Consider the following 18338-nt stretch of genomic DNA (forward strand, 5'->3'; position numbering starts at 1 on the left):
GACGCAAAAAAGAGACTATTAGAGTTAAATAACATCATACAGAAAGAAGGTGAACCACAGATTACCAATTGAACCTATCAAAATTGAGTGTATGGGATGGATTAAGCATAGATGAACAAAATGGAGCACAACTATGTTAATTGAAATGTAAATAAGCATATTTTCCATCAGCTATAACATATCTCTTCCAGGCCCTCTAAAAGAAATCATATCTCATCAAAAAAGAATCAATCCATAAGGAAAATCTATTATTTACTGCAAAGGAAAAAAAAAAGATAGATCCTGAAAAAACACATTATCAACCAGCGAAAGCCACAGGTGGGACAAGCTAGCTTAATAGATTTCCAGATCCAGCCCAACACTTAATAAGAAATCAGATTTCATCATCAACCAATTCAATCCATATAGAGCTTCAGCTATTTAAAGCAAGAAGAATAATAAATGCAAAAGTAAGCGTCATCAGTTTACTAAAGCCGAAGACACAGGTGGAACAAGCTAACTTAATATGTTCAAGAATACCCCCAAACACCTACACCAACCTAAAAGGTACAAAAATAATTAGCCCAACATTGGTAAAGTTCAACACTTAACATCCATTCTCGCACACATATACACACATCACCCATAAACATAATTATCCTGGACGCATGCCAACATAGGTTTACCATTCAATTGCCAGGAGAATATAAGGTGCTTTAACAACTTATGATTTGCATGTAGACACATGCATGCTCTAACAAAAGAACGAATATAACAAACATTGGAGAAAATTTCAGTACAAGAAGTTAAAGTATTGAGTTATAACCTTCAATTTCACTTCTTTATCTTCTTCATCAACATGTACGCCGCCTCCTTTTTGCTGCTTAGTACCAGCACTTTTCTTCTGTCCTGAAAAATCTCCTTCTTTAACTTCTCTTTGAGATCCACTTCTACCTCTCTGTCTCTGATGTTTTGTTTCAGAATCACATGTAGGTGTTGGGGTGGTTTTGCTATCCTCAACAAGTGTGTGTGATTTACTGGCAGATATTTTTAATGGATTTCTTTCTGCTTCACTGATGACCTCTGACTTCTTTGAGCTCAGCTCACTTATAGGAAAATCTCCACCTGTCGTTTGGCTGCTTTCCAAAATTCTCTCATGTCCAGACGCATTAGATGAACCCTCCACTGCAGCTTTGTCAGAAGCATTTCTTTTAACAGATGGTTTTTTTGATCGAGGGAGTCGTCCCTTTCTAGAACGAATCCCATCATGCTCATTAGGTGTATGCAAAGAAACAGAAGAGGAAACTTCAGCCAATCCAGGAGTAGGCTCAATCTTATTCTTCTTTCCAGGTTTTGAGCAAGCTGCTGTTTCTTCCTTAAAAGAGATGCCATCAACTTGAGACAACTCAGCTTCCTTACTGCGGCCTTTTCTCCTGCCAGTAATAATCGGTGTTCCTTTCTCATCATCAGTCTGCTTATGATCATTATTAACCACCAACTTAACCAAAGCTTTTCTTTTTTTTCCTTTCCGAGAACTAGGATTCAATCCATCATCCAGCTTTGCATCACCAGAGCCCAAGTTATCAGAATCACCTAACCTCGATCCATCATTATCCCTCGATTGAACACCAGACTGGGAAAATTCAGCCTTTTGCTCTGTAGCCATGGAATCCCCATTCCCCATCTGAAAACCATTGCTCATAACTAATTTGGAAGATCTGTCTGCATCAGCAACAACTTTTCCAGGAAGGACTTCAAGTTCAAGTTTTGCAGATCCCTGAAAAGAAGAAGAATAAGCTGAATTCTAGTGTAAAATTCAAGGCTATTTCATCAAGTAAATTCCAGAAATAAATTCAGTTAGATAAGACCTGAGGCTGCTCATTACAAAGAGTCCCATCAGATAACTTGCTGTCATCTGCCTGAAGCATGACAACTTGATTAGGCGTTGATGCTACTCTACAAACTAAAAATCTCATACATGTGAAAAAAGATATAAAAAGATACATTAATTTACTGAAGTAACAGATAATTCAGAAGGTCCTAAATCCCACAAGCATAAATATAGAAAATTAGAAACTACATTATGCTTTCCTGTTTAAGTACAGCCGAGAATCAATCAATATAGTAATTTTATGTAAACAATATGAACTAGAAAACATTAGGATATGCATGATCAATTATATGAGTAAGTTGAGGCTGTTGACCATGAACAACGTACTACAAAAATAAAATTAAATCTAAATGAAACAAGCTTACAACAGAGTTTTGCATATCATTACTTAAATGGATAGCAATAGGAAGGATGCCAGATAGAACACCTGAGTTTCACCAGAAGTATTCATTTCATTCTGCACTAAAGTACCAAGATTCCCCTGACATACAGCAGCAACAATTTTGCTATAATCACTTAGAGGAGCAGAGATACCCTTGAATGCCTCAACCAAATAGGGCTTCAACTTCAAGGAACAATTAACAAGTACTTTCTCTGCAAGCTTCTTTGCTGAGGACATGATATTCTGGGGAGCACAGAGAAGGTTGAAACAAAGCTGATTGTAATCAAGCAAGTGGATAAAAATATTATGCAAACAAGTTACCTTCTCATCAATTTTGAGATTATCCAAGAGACATGAAAGAAGCTTTGCTGGAATATTTTCACTCTCCTCTATAACAAGTGACATAACAGTCTCCATTGAAGAGAAAACTGTATCCGAATGCTTAGGTCTGAAATAAAGACATAAGACTCCCTAAGTCATCAATAAGGGCACTAAAAGAAATTAGCAGCAATCGCAAAAGAGGGAAAAACAATAGAATTGAGGATTGAAGTATTATGGTGAGTTACAACAGAGACTTATAAAACCCAGTAAATACTTATATACACAATTCACATGCTGAGAAGCTTGAATTGTCAAATGAAGCAATCAAAATGGGGAGAGGATCCATTTGATTTCTTGTCAATTAAAACATATTCAGATGAATGATGCAAATTGCTAGCTTACGGAAAATGTTAGGATATAATGAGAATAGTGATTTTAATTCACAAACCCTTCCAAGGGACATGGTTTTCACATATAAAGAAGGCAACCCTACAAAACAAGCTCTGAATAAAAAACACATCACAAATCAACAGAGCTCCAGTCGGGTTCTGCCAAGTTCTGGCAAGAATTCAAGTTCATTCTAGCAAACAAATATTGATTATGATCAATCAAACCACAACCGCATTATATAGTGAAAAATAAGACATTTTTAAGAAAACGTAAGACAATGCATTATTTAACAAGGCTAAGTTTTACAGAATTTCCTAACTCAAGGATCATGATATCTTACTTATGTCAATCAAGGTCTCTTACTTTTGCTTGCCAGTGTCATATCCATCCTACGGATAATGTCCTTTAAAAAAAAATATTGTCCTACCAGACCCTAGTAACTTCAATAAGAGCTCTAACAATGTCAGAGGGGAATGGAGACCGCCAATGAACACCAGCAAACATCAGCCTGTGATGGCAAGCTAGGACAACCACTATATGTAGGTTACACAAGAAGTTCTTGTATACCATAATTGTGTCGCCTCACAAACTCCCTTTCAGGGTCAATACAGAATAAAAAGAAAGAGTAGGAATTATAGGTGGAACTCCTCAACTCCAACTATGAAAAACACTGAAATCTAAGAAACAATAATGCAAAAGAGTGTTTTTCTCAAAACATTTTTTACGAAATATACAATTAAAATCGAACAACAACAACATCAAGCCTTTATCCCACTATGTGGGGTCGGCTACATGAATCCTTTTTCTCCATTGTGCCCTGTTAAAAGTTAAATTCTCATTTAAATCTAATAAAGAAATGTCATTTCTAATATTTTCTAACCAAGTCTTTTTAGGTCTACCTCTACCTTCTTAAAATAAGTCAAATCTAATTACAATCAAACTAACCAAAAAAAAAAAAACTATTGATTTTCAAAATTCAACATTTCATACGGAAGGTGTTGCATTTAAAAAAGAGCTTCAAATTTCATAAAAAAGGAGCAATAAATTAAATTCATAGTACAATAAATGAAAAAATACTATAGTATAGAATAGATAGCACATCTTTCAAAAAACTAACTCGGACAAGATATGATGTCATGGCTGCATCCAAAATATTTCAATAGAAATAAGGAATTTATAACATAGGATAAAGAAAAATAATTAAGCTGGAATTTTCACTGCTGCTTAATTCAATCGACGGAGCAAAAGCCTGTTAAAAGACTCCATAATACTTTAAGCATACCTAAAATATGGAAAAGCAATAAATATAAACTATGTTCTGGCAAAAGATCAGACATTAGCCTTAAAAACTCCATAGGCGAATCCTAGGAGGTATCACTTTTCAAATATCGATCTGCAATTTTTAGTCTCAGTTAGTGCTTACATTTGCAATGCAATTCAATTGTTCCCTAATTAAAATTGCATAGTCTGAACCATCAAAGCTTCTACTACAGTAGAGAATGTAAAAATAGTTGCAAAGAATAGGTTTAATGACGGAAAATGAAAACTCATAAAGCCGACTAAAAACAGTGGAATCAGGCTAATGATAATGATGATGACTACTTCATATGGCGCTGCAGTATTCAAAACAAGGATCAAACATTTTAGCTCTACTTGCAGTGTACAAACCCATCTACCTAATTTAAAAATCGTTCCATAAACCATCTACTTTTTAGCAAAAACCAATGTCTAATGATTTCATATAGTTATTAAAATTATGCTAAAAGCCTCAAACAATCCATAACAAGATAAAGGAAAAATTGCACATGGATGCTGGCATAATAAATAACATTAAAGAAACAATAAGATTGCACCACAAATAGCTCTTAGCAAAATCTGACTGCAGCTTGTCAGAACTGTTAAAAATAGGCAACTTTTGTAACCAGGTCATATGAAGCAATGAAACAAATCCCAACTGATGCGCAGAATTAAAGACCCAATATAGGCTGCCTACCTTATTGTCTTGAGGAAATGATTGAACATGTCCAAAATCAAATCATCACATTCAAGGTCTAACATCAGAACACAAGATCGGACCTTGGCAACTGTCTCAAGTATTGAAACTCTCTTCAAAAATGACCGACTTGACATCTCGTCCAAATTCTTAAAAGCACCAACAATCAGTCCAAAAATCTCCTAAATAGTTAGAAAGTATAGCGTCAATAATATATAAGCATTCTGACAACAATTTTAATAGTAAAATAAGCAAAACCTTCATTAGATCGTCATCATATGGAGCATCTGGAGCCGTTATTCTTGTGATTTCACTGAGACAGGAGGAAACAGCAATTTTCACATCCAAATCAGAATGTCTGAGAAGATCCCCAGCAACTAATGCCTTCATAGAAGGGCGGAGAGCATCATGCATTGACTGCGGTGGACATTGCTCTACTCTTGACAATAAGTTCTCAGATTTCTAGAGATTAGCAAAGGTAAATATCAAATACTAAAATTGAATGAGTATATACACACAAAACTTTAGTCAAAAAAAGAGGAAAAAGAAATCATCAAAGAAATATTTTTTCTTTTTAAAAAACAGAACTTCATCAGCAAAATGGAAGAAAGGAGTTCCAGGGCACTCAGTACTCTGACTGCACAGTTGTGGAAGAAATAAAATTACAAGATAATCTGCATATATAACAAGATAAGAAAATAGTTCCATGCAAAAAACATGTGCAAATACCACCAGGCCAAAGGATAGCCAATAAGGATAAGAAAATAAGCAGTAGCAACATCAGTTCCCCTCTCCATAAAAATAAGCATCATGGGTAGCTCTGCTTATCTCTTCACCAGGGATTCCTCGGATCCAATTAAATAGCAACTCAAAATGATAGTACATGTATAAAAAAGATGAAAAAAACAGGGTCTTTTGTGTGTTCATTGACAGCACGAGATTGATCAGAGCCATGATAACTACAGGTACATATTGCAACAGAATACCACAGGTGCCATTGGAACAGCATTTGCTATTTAAAGCGCTTCAATCACATTCAAATTTTATAATTTGTAGCAAGCACCATGGAATAGTAACAGTTAAAGGAGACAACTGCAAATGCACAAGTGCATATATAATGACCAGACAAAGTAAAAAATGAACATATAGGTGACACATGATGATAATCACCATTGTCAAATTTGAGCAAAATCCTCTCTAAACTGGTCATTTTTCAAAATCTGCTCTAAGAGAAAATTATATGAAATGTTGAGCAGCAATAACAATGCAAACATGAAAAGAAAGCATTCAATAAACAAGATAAGGCAGTCAAAACACTAAATCAGATGGTGGTCCAACTAAACATCATTCTTTGTTCTTCTAAATGAAAACCCTACCCTGTAAGGCAACTGGAAACATGTAAACACTTATGGCATTTCCCTATTTCTTGTTACACGAAAATACCAGCTCATAACATGAGCACTGTGATTAAACCAAAGCTTAACGCAAATGTTACAATGAATCATCGCTAAAATGGTCTGGGCACACTAGAGAAGATTCCTTTGAGACATTCAAATGACTAGAAAATACTGTTTCCAGGAATGGGAATACCATCTTTCTGCCTCAAGTCATTCATCCGGAAGAAATAAAAACTTACATCTTTCTCTAATAACAACAAAACCAGGAAAGCACCGTAACCTTCGTCTGCCCAACCAAAGTTCCTTACAAATTCCCATCCTCACAGTTCACGCATTCTCGTCCATCCAAATGAAAGGAAAACCCTTGCCAATTCGATATTCTACTGCGTTAAAGAGAAAACACTACCTAGAAAATAAAATTCAAAAGTGCAAACAGATTTGATACATCAGAATACTACTGTATATATAAACAACAGCCTCGAGCACTCACAAAGCCGCGCTGCGCTGCTACTCCCAAATTCAACGACAAATACTAGGCAGGGAAAAACAGAAAAAAAAAAAAAAAAAAACGAAAGAAAAAGGTCTTACATCGAGAAGCAGAAGCAATTGTTGCACGTCAGAAGGAGGACTCGTCAGTTTATTGCCGACTTCCTCGATCCGGTCCTCGAGCTCCTTGTCTCTAGGCGTCATTAGCACGCAAATGGTACGAAATCACGATGCTCCAGAACCTTACACCATCAAAAGCCAAAGCCAAGGAAAACCCCTAAACTCGGAGGTATCGACCAGATCAAGAAGCGCGACTTAGCAAGGAAAACGGAGATCGAAACTACCTGCACCCTAGGGTTCGAAGAAGTGGATGAGAATAGCTAGGGTTTACATGCGGGCCAAAAATTTATTATTTTCCTTTTCCTGCTTTTTTCAATTTTCATTCGACGAAAAAATGTGATATCCCTGCGATGTATAAATATCGAAAGGGACTTACGAAATGACGTCCTACAAGTCCGCAACGGGTTAGTGGGATCCGCAAGCCGGACTGCACCTCAAAACACAGGATAAGAACCCATTCGTTAAGCTGAAGGGTTAATTTTGAGCATAAATAGTATTTAGGGGTTATTTAGTTGACTGATAAGAAAATAATGTGCTAAAAAATATAATGTAAGATTTTCAGATAAGTATAAAAGAAATTTATAAGATTTATTTTTTATTTGATATGAAGTAAAATAAATACAATATAAAATCTAAAGAGAATGATGGTCGGTGGTTCACAGTGACATTGGTAGTCAATAAAGATGGCCGTTAACGACAATGACGAGCAGAGGCAGCGAGTCACTGGTGAAGGCTATAAGGTGGCTGACAAGTGGCAGGCATAGTCAACGACTTGAGGTGGTTGGTAGCCGCCATCGGCAGTGGTGGGGGCCAGCTGAGGTGGGTGGTCGACTACGGCAGGGAACCGGCAACGTTTAGTGAATTGTCAAGGTGTGGAAGGTTAGGGGTGGCGGCGAGCAACAATAATGGCGATGAAATTGTAATGTATTTGAAAATTGTACAAAAATTTGGAATTTCAAATACAAAAAAAAAAAGTAGAGGGTGAATTCCCAATGTACCAAAAATCTACATAAAGTTTGTTGTACTTCAAACCAAAAACAATATTCTCAAAACCCCTATATTTGAAATACTTTACACCCATTTTACTTCAAATCAAATAGCCCCTTAAACTTCTTCAATTCCTTTAGAAGGAATGTGATTTATTTTGAGTCATTTTATATATATCAGCATATTTGAAATTTAATATATATCACTGTATTTGAAATTTAATATATATCACTATATTTGAAATAAATTTTGAGAATATTTATAGAGGTTTAAATCCATAATATTTTTAATTCATCTAAATTAAGTTTATTAATTGAGAGCGTTTTTAAAAATATATATTATAATTCGGGGTGTCAATATTGGACCCGACCCGAAAATTTCGAGTTTGGGTTGACCCAAAACCCAAAGCATGTCAGGTTCGGGTTTGAAAAATTGACCCGTTTGAAAAATCGGGTCGGGTTCGATTTGACCCGGGAATGATCAGAAACGGCTCGGAATGACACATAAACCCATCTGCCCAGAATGACCCCGCCCCGCCTACCCCGGGCTGCCCGGCTGCGTCGTGTTGTGTCACGTCCCAAGGCCAGCGTCGTGTGTCGCCGGCCGAGTCATTCAGCGTCAGTTCCGCATCGTGCACGTCCCGCGTCAGTCGTCACCCTCTTCCAACGGCTTCCGCTGCCTCCGACTGTCGGCAACCATCGGTCCACTGCTGCCACCGGGGCAGTTTCGCGTTAGTTGTCGTGTCCGCGAGTTGGGTTGGGTTGACTTGAACCCGAAGTTGGTCGAGTTGGGTTGACTCGAACCCAAAGCTAATCAGGTTCGGGTCCATAAAATCAACTCATTTGCAAAACGGGTCGGGTCGACCTGAACCCGAATAGTTTCAGGTTCGGCCCGAACCCGACCCGTGACCCAAATTTGACACCCCTAATTATAATTCAAGTGGATTTTGATCAATTGCTATATTTAAAATAAATAAATCTAGAACTTTGGTTAATGGAGAAATAGCCATAAAATTTTTAATTTTCTCACCCAATTATTATAATTATGCGCGTGAAATAATGCTACATTAAAATGACATCCTTGAAGAAAACTAGCATTGTAAATGACATAGGGGAGAAAATTAACCCAAAACATCAATTGGTGCCTCTCCCAATTCATTCAACTATATCTCTTTTTTTTTCATGAATTGATTTTATAGTCAATTATATTCTCCTCCCAAAATGCTAAATTTGGTGATTTGAATTGATCCATTGCTCTTCACCAAATGGCTCTATTGATGGCACCTAATTCTCGGTGCCTCTTTTGTCATCATACATCATTCGACCAATTCACACCAGCTTCAAGTTAATGACTCCTTGAGGCACATTTTGTCAACTTGCTAATAGCTAGCGTCTTACAACCTCTACAAAGTGTCTTCATTTACGATCAATGTCACAATTCCACTTTGTCCTCTACCCACCTACACAAATATTTTGGTCCTTTTTTCTCCCTCATACCATATCAACTTCTCTCTCGCAATCAAACAACCAATCTCTTACCCTTCATCTTCCCCCGAAATGGAAACTATCACAGGTTACTAGAAATGGAAAGTATCACATGTTACTAAAGATGAAATGTATCACATGTTACTAGCTTGCCCCCTCTTTTCTCTTTCAGGGCTTCATCCCTCTTTCATAAACTTCTTTCTGCATCCCTAATCACAAACAAAATTTCATTGTTCATATTTGTTAATGTTTTGTCGATGACATTTTAGTTCAAAATAAAAAACTAGACTCATGGAAGCCAATTTTCCAACATCTTTTTTTATTTTTGTCCATTATTTCAGTTATCACCTTTCAATCCAACATTATCACTATCATTTTTTTTTTTTTATGGAGGCATTTTGCTTTAGTATTACTTCCTCCTTTGTTGAAGATAACACGAGTAACTATATTGCTAATTGCTCTGTCATCAATAAAAGATATTCAGTGGAGTAGGCACTCATCTGGAGGGAATCTATCTCCTCAGTGCAACCAAATGCAATTGGTATGCCACACTTGGTTTATTTTATTTCAATGTCATAATTTCTATTCAATTTAAAGCAACCCACCATAGAATAATCAATTCATTCCTACGACTCACCTAGTGAACCATTGTAATTACTTAGCATTCCTAGGTGAGGGCATCTCTAAGATTGCCTTCACGTTGTCTATGTTAAGCTTTATAATTTCAAGTGTGAGGAGAAAGCATATAAACTTGTTTGAGCAACCACCAAATATACACTTTAATCTATTACATAACATATTGTACCCTTTTAGCATGGTGAACGCCTGCTCTAAATCTTGGATGGGCTGCTTGGGTCACTTGCTTTCCACAAGTAGATCATATATGCATACTTCTATATTTCACCCTTTTCTACATCTTGAAGGCACAATCCATCATTATCTGGCAAGTTGCTTCAACACATTTTAGTCCATATGTTATCACTTTATAGTAGCATAGGTCTTCTCTTGTAATGAATGGTGTTTTCTTGAAGTTACAGGGTGCATTTTTATTTGTTGACAACTAAAAAATTAGTCCAAGAAGTTAATCATAAATAACTCGATTGTTGAGTTGATCCTAGGAAGTGGGTACCCATCCTTTGGACACACCGAGCTGAGGTTTGTAAAGTCAATGCACATCATTAATTTTTCAATTGTCTTCTACACCATCACTATATTAGAAATCTAATTAGGATATTGTACCTCTCGAACAAAGTATGTGTCAAGTAGTTATTGTTTGATTGGCTAGGTAAGCATTTTTATTTGATTAGCTAGCCACTAAGCATAGTCATGGTACTTAGATATCCTACGGAGTGTCTTTTTTTACATTAAGTTTATGGATGTCCACTTCTTTGCTAATGTCTACCATCTTGTTCGACGTCTAAATAAAAAATGTTGATTCTTCCCTAAGGGCTTATACATGTTCAAATCATTATTCTAAGATGAATGATATACTCATTCTCAGCGTTTCATTAGACTAACCCTATGTAGCTGGGACTTCCTCAATTACCTTGGTGGTCTCTAGTCGCGGTCCTCATTTAACATAAAGTTACAAAACGTCTTATCATGTAATCATGATGCAAATGTCTTTTGATGGATGAATGAAGAATCATGATAATATATATGAATAATTTTGGATGTTTTTATAGTTTGGATTAATTTTTTTATATATTGATGAATTTTAGTGGATTTGTATACAAATTAAAATAATAATAATAAATCTCTCCAAGAAAAGGGTTAAGGGTAATTGATAGAGCTTGCTCTTGGCCTGGTATGATCAATTAGAGTATATGGGTTATATCGGGTTATATCGTAACAATTATATGGTATCAAAACAGTGATTTGGAGGAGTTGATATATGACAAAGTCGTAAAACCGATCAATAAGAGAGTGATATATATTGGGAAGAATACATATTTTCCTTCCCTATCCATATGTGTCTCATTAGAAGTTTTTTTATCATATAGGCGAAAGTATAATGATTGAATCCATTATTTCTGAAGAATCAAATTGGACAAATGGGCAAAGCTCTAGTCAGGCATTACTAGGTCAGAGTAGAGCGGGAACAACAAGAACAAAAACTATGAGTTCATTGGTTAGCTTAGTGGCTCGATTAGTAAGTGAAAAGCCAGAGTAAGATGTTCACTAGTAGAGAAGATGAAGGTGATAAGCATTTACAGATGCTACATATATTCAAGCCACCATTAGTTAAAAAATAATAATAGAACCCAAAGTGGCCGAAGACTTGTTACTTAGGTTTTAAAATATATTTGATGGAATAACATTGTCTGAAGCATAAGAAATTACCCTTGGTTGTCTTTCTGTTTGAAGGAGAAGCAAATATATGTTAGATAAGATAGCAAATGGAGAAGTTTTAAGGTAAATTGAATTCACATATTTCCTTGGAAGAGTTTGTAAATATCTTTAGAGAATGGTTTGTTCCCCCTTCAGCTAGGAAAGACATGCAAGAAGCCTTTATGAGATTGATGCAAGAAGATTAAATAATTATGCAATACGAAGCCCAAATATGCAGGAAGTGAAAAAAGATTTTTATGAGGTGGTAAGCATTGATTTATCTCTGATTTATTCTATATGCTTCTCCCTGTTGCATTTATGTTGATTTATGCATGTCACATGATAAGTTCATGATGCATGATCATACAGTGTTAAGATTCTTGTTAGGATGATCTAGTTTGAATAGATAGAATGACCCTTAATTTGTTTGTTATGATATTGAAAGCTAATTGGTCAATTAAATATAAGATTCAAAGTGAAAAATATCGAGGATGATATTTTTTAAGGATTCTACATTATAATACCACTCGTCTAATAATTAGAATATCTATTGACCCGAATAGGATGTCATAATAATTTTAAGTATGATTAGCCTTATTAATATTTGGAAGATTAAAAAAGGAACGATGAATTGAACATGGAAGTGAATTTTGATAAGAATATATTTATCCTTGAGAGAGATATAATGCTACTGCCTTCTGGGCTATTTTATGAATAATTTTTCATAATTTTTGGATCCCAAAATTTGAAAATATAAAATGATTTATATGAATTTTATGCTAAAAACTAATAATTGACATAATTATATTTATACCCTTAATATATTGTATTGTAAAACTCTTATTCCACTTTACAAAAATTACCAAACACTAACTAATTAGTTTCCTCAAACAAGTGGAGAAGATGGGAAATATGGGACGAAAGTGAGAGGTGAGGAGTGAGGAAGTTAGGGTTTGGAAGTTTTAGTGCTATTTTTATTAGTCAGTCTAGCTGGGAAAATTGCTTGTCTCAAGGTAGGTTATGGTTATCATACATCTGATTATAATGATTTTGCATATATTTGTGTTTTATGAATTCTAATTTAGTTTATAAAAGTTCTGATATAAAACCAAAAAAATAATAATAATTTAGAACTAGGCAAAGTCGCCCATTGAATGGGCGAATTGCTCATGTTCTAAAAAAATTTAAAAAAGTTTTCAAGAGAGAGAGTGTAGGAGAGAAATAAATTAAAGAAGTATATAGAGATTAATCCAAATCCGAAATAAGATAATTATTTATTTAAAATATTTTTTTTCTTTAAAACAAGATTTATTAAAAATAATAATACTACATTATGAATAAAAAAACATAAATAAATTTTATAGTAAATTATTTATTAAAAATACGAAAAAAATATTTGCATTTAAGATTTTAATAAAAAAATAAAAATTTTTTTGGTGTACCTTCTCTCCAACATAATATGAAAAAAAAAATAGTTTTGATTTTTTTATTTATCTACTTTATTTTATTTTTCTATATCCACATTTAATTTATTTATCTCTCTCCTGAAGTTTATTAAATGGGCGACTTTACATATTTTTAAATTTATATTTTTTGCTGGTTTAATAACTAGTTAAATTATTTTAAAAATTTGCCCTCGATACTGCTCAGTGGCTTTTTCTGGCTTCCGCTTGGGCACTCCCGTTTGCACCAAACTACCTGCAATCCCCCAATGAAACTTCAATCCGAATCTGATACCGACGTTCCTGTTCATTTCATTCCACGATCCCACGCCGCGATCTAGAACTATTCCAACTCTCGCCGGAACCCCGTCGTCCCCCCGGTGCTCCTTTTTATCACCCATGACGCCTTGATTACCTATCCCCCAATTCTTCTCACTTTCGCTTCTTCATCCACTGTCCATGCTGCCTGAACTTAACTCTTGTTGTCGAGACTCGATCCACGGCGCCCATCTATCTTTCAATTCCCTCCTCTCACCTCTGGTAAGTCATTCCTTAAACCCCGCCCCCAATTTTTGTTCCTTGCTTTCCAGCTTCCAGAACTGGTACTTAAAGTCGAATACTTATCTGGTAAATCTTTTTGTCTATTGCTAGTTGTTTGGAAGTGGCTTCTGTTAGGTTTTGAAAGTAGGGTTTTGCAACCAGGTCGCTCTTATCATACCTCATCTAAATGGAATTAAATTTGGCTAGTCCTAAGTGGAATGTCGAGCGGCCCTTCCTAACCGGTAGATTCCATCAGGTATTGCATCTCTTCATGATTCCTATTTCGCTCACATTTGTTATGGAGTTCCATGTTATTAGTAAGTTTTTTTGTCACTATTGTCTTTTAATAATAATAATCTTACAAAGCATATTAGATTTTATTTGGATGATATAGATTTGGTCCAATTTGAGAGATTCTAGATATCAGGCTATCTGACTGCTAAAAGAAAAAAACAACGGCAACAAATAAAAGTTGCTATCCAGATACGATTGAAACAAATACTGAATTTGATGGTTAATATTATAGTTTGAATAATGCTGTTATCTAGATGACACTATTATCTAAATAGCATTAGACCATATCTACTTAAACCTTTCTTACCCCCGTTGTGATTCTCCTGTCAATTTCTTTATCAGGAAACCAAAATTCCTAATGCGACATCAGGTCCTAGGCCCTTCTCCTTGGAGTCATTAAGGTTAGATTTTTATTCCTTGTATTTGCTCTAACTGTTGATGATAGTTGCTGTATACTGACTTGATGGACGCCTGACTGATGTGTTTATATTCCCTTTATTCAGTCGTGGTTCTGAAAATGTTATTGGATCGTACCCAGTTTCAGTCCAGGTGTTGTTTTTATTTTTGTTCCGTCAACCTATGGTTAAATTTCAGAGCTTATTCTGAAGGTGATAGTAAGAGCAGAGATCATGATGATTTAATGCAGGAACTTTTGATCATTGATGATTTGCTCTCTGCACTTGTGGGCATTGAGGGGCGCTACATTTCGATAAAGAGAGTACGGGGAAAGGAAGGCCGAGTTATTTTTCAGATTGATCCATCCATGGACTTAGCCTTACAGGTGAAACAGATAAGGTTGTGTAGATGGTGTTATTAGGAGGTTTTGGTGGTTTATGTGATTAGTTATTTTAGTGTTGCAGGAGTTGATTCAGAGGTTATTCCCCCTTTGTGAAGCCTATGTGCTGGTCAGCTGGTTTGTCGAGACTAAATCACATTTTGGGTCTGGTCTTGTGAACCATGCGTTAGCTGCTGCAATGAGAGCACTCCTTTTGGTACCTACCTTCAAATTTTCTTGTTTCCAGCCGCATTAAGTTCTTCAGACCATATTTACAATGATGTATGGAATGACAAAATTATAACTTGTTTAAATGATCTATTTATACGGTTTGTATCAACCATTTAATTGAGTGGTACTGAGTTTGATCTCTAAAATAGATGTCCAGGGTTCAAATTCTAGCAAAAAAAATGTATACAATTGCATACGTTTTTACCTGTATGCATATAGTCTTAATCATGTTCGTAATAGATATAATGTGGACAAGCCATGAACATGGTACATCAGGGGCTTTTTTATTATTTTTGTGCATCAAGCCATGAACAAGGTACGTTATTACTTTATCAGCATATTGAAAGTAAACAACTTAAAATTTGCTATGAATAAGTTCTATGTTCCAAGGATTATGAACTTATAATAGATAGGATCTTCTGTGTACCTAGTCTACTAAAAATGTGTTGTGAATCAGAACATATTTGACACCTCGTTTATGTCGAGTTTGTCAGAGTTTTTAGCAAAGTCAAATTTCACTATGATTGAACTATCTCCTTAACAATTCAAAGTCCTAATCCAACATATGTCTATATTTGGAAGACTTTGTTCTAATTCCCCTATTTTTTCTACTACATCTCCGTTGAAGATATATATCTTACTATATTTTGTTTTTGTGCATGACCTATACAAAAATTAAATGAAGTTCGATAGAATCAGAAACTACAATAAAAAGTTTCAAGCACTTAGACCTATTATATGTAAAATATGCATTCCTTTCACATCATAAGCCGAAAGAGTAATTTGGCCTATCATTTTAAACAACCATAACTTAAAAAGTTTCATTGAAAATATAAGAACATGTACAGGAGTAGAGTTAAAAAGATAGATCCAGATTCTCCTTTGCAAAAGCAATTACAAGCACTTATGCGATCTCTGATCCTTCTCTACTTACTCACACACACTTACACTTATTACTGGACTACCCCTAGAACTAAGAACAAGTAACAAAATGGCCAGCACCCCCACCCCTTCACAAATTTGGCAAAGTTATTTATATAAAATAAAATGACTAACACTAATGTCGCAACGCTCAGAGTAGTAGTGCCACGAAGATCATAAGATGAACTAACACCGTGATGCTCCTGAAGCACAACGTTGCGTTGCTCAATGCAGATCGATGTTTTGCTTCATCTAGTAACTGAATTAATTGTCAAGCTGTGACACTCGGCAATTCAGTGTTGCAGCGCCCTTGACAGCGCTGTTTCTTTGGGGCAATTTGGCGTTGCGGCGCTCCAAGACTTGCACATTGCGGCGCTCCAAGACTTGCACATTGCGGCGCCCTGCTCTGTCATAAAGTTGGATTTAACCTTGAATGCCGCAGCGCTGGGTATTTTCTTCATTTCTACCTTTTTCTTTGAATTTTCTTGCACAAAATTATAATGAAAGAAATTTTAATGCAAAATAGGATAACTTAAAAACATAACCATTTTTAAATTAACACTTTCCAACTTAACTCACATGAATAGAGGCTTTTGAAAGCTCTTGCATTTCCTCTTTTACTCTCATTTATGTTGAGTTTACATATCCTTTTGATGGATCATCATCATCAACTACAACATAAACAAACTTTTCTCAACTATGTGGGGTGTACTTCATAAATCCTAACTCATCATTCATTCATGTTCAATGTTATATGAGGTGGTTGCTCATCTGTAGTGGAAATATTTTTGTAGTCCTCTTTTTCCTTTTCATCATCCTGTCTTATTGATGTGAAACGATGCAAGAATTGCTTGTAGGAAATTAATAACTTGTGAACTTTGCCTAGCTAGTTAAAAACAAATGCGTTCCAAGATAGATCGTAAGAAAATATCCACGGAAGAACTAAGTAATGTAAATTGATTACAATTAAAAGCAATGTGAGACTAACAAAATCCACGGTTTAAGATCTAGACCATTCACCTCGGAGTCCCTCACATGCACTCTTGATGTCGCTCGGCTTAGCGGAAGAGCATTGCACACAAACTTAAGGATGCCACTAATAAACAAGTGATGCCGAGGGGACTAGTCATCGGGGAAGGAGTCGGAGTTGGAGGTGCGGGTGGTCGTCCGATGAGAACCCACGGTGTTCGGGGTTGTTGGAGTTCGATCGTCTTGGCGAGAGGCAACAGAGAATTCGTTTGACTTATCTTACCACCGTTTCGTCGTATTCCTAATCAGGTTCGTACAAGGGAGAGAGAAGATGATAGGAAACACTTGAAATCAAGTATTTCCTATTCACCTTTACAGCAAAACTCCACGAAATACTGCTGTCCGGAGCAGGAAAACAGTAAAAACAGCGGAAAAGCTGTAGAAAACTGAGAGAAATTCGTAGGAAAAACTTGTATTTTACTAGTAGAAGAAGAAAACAACAAAGATACAATTGATCCTCAATTCGAGAGGAGGATCGATCTCTCCCAAATCTCTAGACGCCGCTAGAGCCCAAAGAAAACCTAAATCTAAGAGATCTCAAATTTCAGCCAAATTCAAGATGATCAAACCCTAGGAAAATCTACTATTTAATGCATACAAATCAAAAGGAATTCCCCAAAAAGTCCCTACATTCAAATTTCCCTCTCAAAACGCTCAAAAAAACTTCCTAAACGGCTCTACGGGGGCGGACGGGCCGCTCGTTCTCCGCCAGATCCGCCTGTTCGCGATTTCCGCCCGTGAACTGGTCACTCCTGGACCGGTCCAGTGGACCGGTCTAACAATACTCCCCTCCCAAAGATCCACCTTGTCCTCAAGGTGGAAATATGCTCGTGTTCTTGCGGAGGTGGCCATCCTTGAGGTGACTGAAAATCCTCACTGTATTGCTGAACCAAGGTCTGCATGGAAAGAGAAACATCCCCTTCCTCCTCCATCCTGATCACATCCAGCTTGTGTAGTCCCACCAAATAATCTTCCCCCACCTCTTGTATGTCCCTAACCATGGTCTTAAGTGATTTCGTGGCTTTGGATAGCCCTGCACTCCCCTTATAACCATCTTTCTCCCATTCACCATTAATTCCATCGTGACTGCTCCCAAATTGTCCTTGGATTCCCCCAAGGTTTGTAACCACTTCATCCCCAGGATGACATCAGTGCTTCCCAACTCTAGTGGGAGAAAGTCCTCCCTTACTTGAATCCCCTGGATGGTCAACACCACTCCTTTACAGATTCCCTGACCTTTCTCCACCTTCCCTGTACCCATCATCACCCCATAACAACCGGTGTCCACCAATTTCACTCCCAGTTGGTTGATGACCTGAGTGGAAATGAAATTGTGGGTAGCCCC

The 18338-nt window shown here is 36.2% G+C and overlaps 2 protein-coding genes across 8 annotated transcripts in view; one reads left to right on the plus strand and one right to left on the minus strand.

Moving 5' to 3' along the window:
* Nucleotides 1-7312, minus strand: part of LOC110101425 — a 36861-nt gene extending 29549 nt beyond the window's left edge. Inside the window, exons 1-8 of one of the 3 annotated variants that reach the window (XM_020829319.2) lie at nucleotides 7184-7312; nucleotides 6942-7081; nucleotides 5215-5418; nucleotides 4957-5138; nucleotides 2574-2700; nucleotides 2298-2495; nucleotides 1848-1898; nucleotides 806-1756 (exon numbers count right to left, since the gene is read on the minus strand). In XM_020829319.2, coding sequence (XP_020684978.1) covers nucleotides 806-1756; nucleotides 1848-1898; nucleotides 2298-2495; nucleotides 2574-2700; nucleotides 4957-5138; nucleotides 5215-5418; nucleotides 6942-7043 — 1815 coding nt within the window. In that variant the 5' untranslated portion in view covers nucleotides 7044-7081; nucleotides 7184-7312. Of the gene's footprint in view, nucleotides 1-805; nucleotides 1757-1847; nucleotides 1899-2297; nucleotides 2496-2573; nucleotides 2701-4956; nucleotides 5139-5214; nucleotides 5419-6941 lie in introns of all 3 variants that reach the window. The other 2 variants (XM_020829320.2, XM_020829318.2) reach the window with 2 other exon arrangements.
* A 6066-nt stretch (nucleotides 7313-13378) lies between these two features.
* The window catches only part of LOC110101431 (gamma-tubulin complex component 2), a 38402-nt gene continuing 33442 nt past the window's right edge, over nucleotides 13379-18338 (plus strand). For 2 of the 5 annotated variants that reach the window (XM_028699687.1, XM_020829334.2), the window contains exons 1-6: nucleotides 13380-13743; nucleotides 13855-13999; nucleotides 14380-14438; nucleotides 14541-14586; nucleotides 14684-14818; nucleotides 14898-15029. In XM_028699687.1, the coding sequence (XP_028555520.1) occupies nucleotides 13931-13999; nucleotides 14380-14438; nucleotides 14541-14586; nucleotides 14684-14818; nucleotides 14898-15029 (441 nt within the window). In that variant the 5' untranslated portion in view covers nucleotides 13380-13743; nucleotides 13855-13930. Of the gene's footprint in view, nucleotides 13831-13854; nucleotides 14000-14379; nucleotides 14439-14540; nucleotides 14587-14683; nucleotides 14819-14897; nucleotides 15030-18338 lie in introns of all 5 variants that reach the window. The other 3 variants (XM_028699689.1, XM_020829336.2, XM_020829335.2) reach the window with 3 other exon arrangements.

Source organism: Dendrobium catenatum, unplaced genomic scaffold (genome assembly GCF_001605985.2).
Source record: "Dendrobium catenatum unplaced genomic scaffold, ASM160598v2 fragScaff_scaffold_1365, whole genome shotgun sequence".
In the NCBI taxonomy this organism is placed as follows: domain Eukaryota; kingdom Viridiplantae; phylum Streptophyta; class Magnoliopsida; order Asparagales; family Orchidaceae; genus Dendrobium; species Dendrobium catenatum.